A 5,935-nucleotide genomic window follows, 5' to 3' on the forward strand; every position below is an offset into this window, starting at 1 on the left:
TATCTGACATTGATCCAACTTTCAAAACCAACGTTTATCCAACATCTTATCAACGTTATGGTTCAACTTTGTTTCAACGTTAAAACAACATAATTTGCCCGCTGGGAATTGTCTACATAAAGGCTCAATTATACAGCACTGTCTCTTATTCCTTTGACTTAATGTAAATAGTACATTTAAACTACTGGTGGTTTAGTTAATATTTGACAGATCATTTATATTTTAAGCATCAGTTACGCAAAACATCTAATTAGACCCATAGATTTTGTTGCAAGCATCATTATTTCATAAATTCAAGCTGTATCATTGCAGATTAAAAATTCATCCCTACATGTGCAAAAGAATGATCACACGCCATTACATTACATTACATTGCATACTTCCTGTGGATTTTAATGGGTTTATAATTATGGTCCCTGTAAATGAATGGGTTCTTTTCATTACAGATTGTGTTTAATACAAAAACGTACATAATTTTTCACGTTACACTCAATTTCGAATTTTTACACAAATTTCTTTACTGCGCCTAGTATTCAGTTATTCATATCAATAGAGGGAGTGCTCCTCACGTGCACGATAACGGACAGGCAGCAGGACACTCTGGCTTATAGTGCCACCAGTCTTTGCTTTGGGATTCATAGCAGGGCTTTTGGTGGGTTGGATTATGAGTAGAATGTTGTTGTCGTTTATAAAATCTCTTACCAAGCGATTTGGGGTAGCATTATCATGCTGCAAGCGAAAGTTACCCTAGAATATTGCACGTGCATCTAATGATTTTGTGAGATATTTCTGTACGCCACAGCTTTAAAGTTTTCTTCCAGAAGAACCGATTGGCTGGCCCCAATGGAACAAAAACACCACAAACATGGACAGAACCGCCCCCTGCAGCCTTATTTCTTGTACATTTTGTAAGCTATTTTGTCAGCACACCGTTTTTGTAATGTTTCGTTTATCTTTTTCACTGCTAAACGTTGAGGAAAACAAACATTTTTGACCATAATCGGCCCATATTATTTCGCCAGCTTTGGTCTAGATCAGTGATTCATTGTTATCCTTTCACATAACGGATTGATGAAATGGACAGATTCGCTTTGAATTCGAACCCGATCGAGATACTCAGATAGGTTGACTTGTTTAATGTAGTTGTTCTTTTTTAAATAATTCATTTAAAGTCTAAAATCCATCTTTGTTCAATTGATTTTTCAATTGGAAGATAAAATATACGATTTAAGTTAAAGTAAAACAATTAAACAAAAATTAAGTGAAAACACCGCCAATTCCACAGGTATATATCAGGGGTTTAGTCACATGGCATTTTAAGGTCACGCATTGAAAATCGCAAAAGAAACCAAAACAAAACTGCATTACTTCAAATACAATAATCTAAAATGCTGTTATTCACACTTGCCCTGCGTTTAAAAGGATGTCAGTTTTTCACTCTGGTGGGAAAAGTGCCATAAAACGGATTTTCCTGGTGTTATCGGCAATTTCATCATATTTTACAATTGTCAACGGATATTCAGAATTAGTGGATTGGTCTTTTCAAGTGTTGTGTCATAAGAGGTTATTACGGAAGGTAGCCTTCTATGAAGGTCCACGCAGTCATTGACTGAGTTTCGTTCAATGATTATCTTTATTTCTTTGCAAAACATTTTAAGATGTGTTCACTAATCATTTAACAGGATTCTCACTGGTTTGAAAAGCTTAATTTATCTAATTCAATGAAGAAGATTCAAAGTAAAACAATGAGAAAGTTAATATTGATGGCATGGAATGTATTGTAGATTCCATTTAATATATAGATATCAGGCCACAAATATGTAATTTTGTATAACACAAATGAACCATTTACTGTCCCGCATGGAAAGTAAAAATAGTAATCATGAAATAATTTAATAATCGTATGATGAAATGGCTGTGGTGCATTTCCTTCATCAGGTAGTTGGCTTTTCGATCAAAACATTAGGAAGACGACTTCCCAAGATGAGGTGGAGTTTGCGCCGTCGTGTGGTCCTGGGTTTCCTTTGCTTTGGTTTTTGTCTTTTTGTCGTCTCATTCAATGTGAGAGGTAAGACCCCCTTTCGCGGCGGCTCTCTCTCTCTCCTACTTGTACAAAAAATCAAATATTGTCTTGTCCATACTAATAATTAACATTCCGAGGAATATGTTAAGGCAACAATTTGATCACTTTTCATTAGCTAGGGCGGAAAATGTAACAATCAGCCCTGTACGGTCTGAAACATAAAATTTTATATTTTAAGCGACACTTAATGAATTCTAGGGCGTCTTCCACGCAATACTTATCACCGTAAGGTTGAGAAAAGGGTAGACCAGCTCGAGGCGACGACGATACCTATAGAAGACATAATGGCAATGATGGGAAATGGACAGAGTGAAAATGACCAGGTAAGAAATCAGTGTAAAAATACCTATGCACCAAAGTTGACAATTTTTGTACATTGTGAACATTATACAATTAGTAGATTAGTGGGAAAAAGTCTTTTATATGTATTAAAACTGTGAAATCAAATATTTCAAGTTCAACTATAACTGAAAATCTCTCTTGCAAATATTGATAAACAAAAATAAAAGATAAACATGTAAAATAATTTTCAATATTAATACAATGTACAAGCGATATCTATAGTAACGATAACTAAGGCAGCATTAGGGCAAGTGCAGGCTCGAGAAGAAAATGTTTTGCTAGGGGCGGGGCCCGCGGGAAACATTTTCTTTAAGGAGCTTAATTTGGCCACATTTCCCAAAAAAATAAACACATCTTGTTATAGCATTGACAATTAGCTGTTATCATACCAAGGGTATGGGGTATGTGGCACACATACTTATTCACCAACCGTTTTGACCAACGTAACGTGATGTTGTCCTTTACAAATTTCAATTAATTCCCATTCCCATTTTCCTGGAGTGGAATTTTTAGTACAATATTTTTTTTTGTTAAAAGTATAAAAGAAATGACACAAATCTCTGTGAGTGATTTCACTTTCCTTCACCCACCCATCAGAGGGTGCATGGAATTTCGATTCCAAGTCAACGTCATTTATGGAAACTAGTACGTGAAACCCAGTAACAATCATACATGTAGGTGTCCGCGCACACACGTGTGTGTGATTGTGAGTGTGTGTGCGTGTGCGTGTGTGTGTGTGTGTATGTGTGAGAGAGAGATAGACGGAGAGAAAGAACATTACTGCATTAAGATTCAGTGTCTCCAAAATATACCTGTGGTCAAACCAAGTTTAAAAACTACGGTTGATCTAAATTATGTCAAGATAAACATCTCGTATTATGGACAAAGTGTGCCAGCGTAAGGAGCACCAAGATGTCAAATAATGCAGAGCCTCTTATTACTTTCAGCAGAGCGGATTGGATGATGACGTAATTCCCGAAGAATGGCGCGAGGAAATACGAAGGAGAAAGAAACTTGTGTCCGAGGCATGCGAGAAGTATAAATCTGTAAAAATACCTTTGACAAAAGAGTGGATTAAAGAAAACGGCGACCATCTCATCGTAGAAGACCAGTATAAAATCATATATTGCCGCGTACCTAAATCTGGGAACACAAGTTGGAAGCGCTTATTGCTAGCACTGTCTGGCATTATAAACGATACTTCTGTAGCTCATGGCAAAAACGGATTTAATCCACGTGATTCGGTTGAAAAATATTTGCATACGTTGGATATGCTGTCGTTTTCGGAAGCAAAACAAAAACTTGAGACCCACTTGAAAGTTATGTATCTTAGGCACCCCTTAGAACGATTACTTTCTGCATATCGTAATAAGTTGGAAAGAAATCCTTTAATGCATGCCGATGTCTCTTCGCAAGTGGTTCCCTATGTTATGAAACACTATCGCGGTGTAGAACCCATTCTTCCTGTCAGTGTGAGCCAACGCCGTGGACGGATATCTGGTGTCTTTCCATCTGGAAAAGAGTTCAGTTTTCCAAAAGACGAACCACCAAGTTGGGTACCAAAAATAACATTTGAAGAATTCCTTCGTTATGTTGGTGACAATCAAAACTTTCTTAATGGTCATTGGGCGCCTCCAAACGATTTATGTCACCCATGCGTCATTCAATATGACGTCATAGGGTATTTTGGGACAATAAGCGAGGATGCTAACAATATCTTGAAACTAGTGCATGCATACCCAGCATTCAAATTTCCAAATATGTTCCTTAATCCAGAAACAACGTCTAATTTGGTGAATAGATATTATTCAACAGTATCAAAATCGACGTTGCAGAAAATTCGTCCAATTTACGCACTTGATGCAGCAATGTCAGCAGCTAATTTACGTATTTAGTTAAAGATGAATAAGACGTTTTTTGCCACAAAAGCCAACCAAATGCCACTACATCCAAATAGTGTAATTGGGAGGATTTTTTTGCTTGCTTTCTGCGCTGTATATAAATGGGGCAGATAAATAGGCTAGATAAGTAGGTCAAATTTACGAAAAATTTATTGAAGATGCAGTTAATAGGTCTTTTGTGGCTAGTCGTTTCATTACCTTTGTAGATCATAGTCGCTTGCCGCGCCCTTTTTCACTCCCTCTTTTGTATCTGACCTTTAAACTGAGTTTGCGTTCTGTTAGCACTTTATTGAAATTAGATTAGCAACCATCCAGGGACAAAGGGCCAAGCATAGGTAGAACTTCAGAGCTATGCCTGCACTAACGACTGCTATGCCCATATTGATGGCGATGACAATTTTCCGGTAATTTGGCGTCCTTAATAAGGTGGGAGCAACAAAGTGGCGGGACTTATGAGGCTTCGGGAGTTGGGTACGACTTTGGCCTCAATATCGGCATTATTAATGGATAAATACATGTAAATACGGAATTCAACTGGAAATAATTGTCCAGATAAAGGCTCAAATTTCCAGTACTGTCTCTTATTCCTTTGATTTCATGCAAAAGGTAGACTAAAACTAATGGTGGTTAAGTTAATTATTTGATAGATCATTTATATTTTTAACACCTGTTACTCAAAACATATAATTAAATCCATAGATTTTGTTCCTAGCATCATATTTTCTTAAATGCACAGTAGCTGTATCATTGCAGATCGAAAATGTTTAATCCATTCGCTGTTATATTTAGAAAAAATAATCATTGACCATTACCATCTCATATTGGTCTTCACTCTTGGGTCTAGAACGTCAACATTTGCTCATCGTGTTTGTTGAGGTTCATTGTTATCCTCTCACATAACGGATTGATGAAATGGACAGATTCGCTCTGAATACGAACCCGATCGAGATACTTATATAGGTTGCCTTGTCTGATGTAGTTCTTCTTTTCTTCTTTATTTAAAGCCTTATGTTCAACTTTTCAATATGAAGATAAAATATACGATTAAAGCTAAAGTAAAGGAAAATGATTAAACAAAAAGATCTTAATTAAGTGTAAACACCGCTAATTATATACAGTATATCAGGTAACGTGGAGAGTAAGAAAATGTAACTAGTACAGGGCTTTAGTCACATAGCATTTCAAGGTAACTCTTTGAAAATACCAATATGAAAAATATGAAAATTTCACTAAGAAACCAAAACAAATCTGCATTACTTCAAGAATAATAATCCACTAAAACTGTTATATATATACAACTGATATGCTAATATTATGCACCGGCATTGCATGCAAAAGTATATCAAGACCATAAATATTTAAAGCTTGCGTTTCTTTCTTTGGCTTGTATACCTAGACGTAATGGCAAGATCGTCTGCAGCGTGATGCATCCCTCCAATTGGTCAACCAGCATACACTATCTATATTTTATTCTGCTCTAGAAAAATAGAAATCACTTGCAATTGTTTGACTCCTCCTCTGCTTGTTAAAATCTAAACGCCACCTGGCTGTCACTTTAAGTTTATTATATTTTGTTATACGCCCTTTGAGACTGAGAGGAAACTCTGAA

At 36.3% G+C, this 5,935-nt stretch overlaps 1 protein-coding gene across 1 annotated transcript; it reads left to right on the forward strand.

Moving 5' to 3' along the window:
- The first annotated feature begins 2,089 nt into the window (after positions 1–2,089).
- On the forward strand, positions 2,090–5,145 carry LOC106162253 (carbohydrate sulfotransferase 9-like). The gene is made up of 2 exons (XM_013539471.2): positions 2,090–2,406; positions 3,373–5,145. The coding sequence occupies exons 1-2, from the start codon at positions 2,368–2,370 to the stop codon at positions 4,318–4,320; spliced, it is 987 nt and encodes a 328-aa protein (XP_013394925.2). The 5' UTR covers positions 2,090–2,367; the 3' UTR covers positions 4,321–5,145.
- The last annotated feature ends 790 nt before the right edge of the window (positions 5,146–5,935 follow it).

Source organism: Lingula anatina, chromosome 5 (assembly GCF_051362555.1).
Source record: "Lingula anatina isolate TDL-2025a chromosome 5, LinAna3.0, whole genome shotgun sequence".
Classification (NCBI taxonomy): Eukaryota; Metazoa; Brachiopoda; class Lingulata; order Lingulida; family Lingulidae; genus Lingula; species Lingula anatina.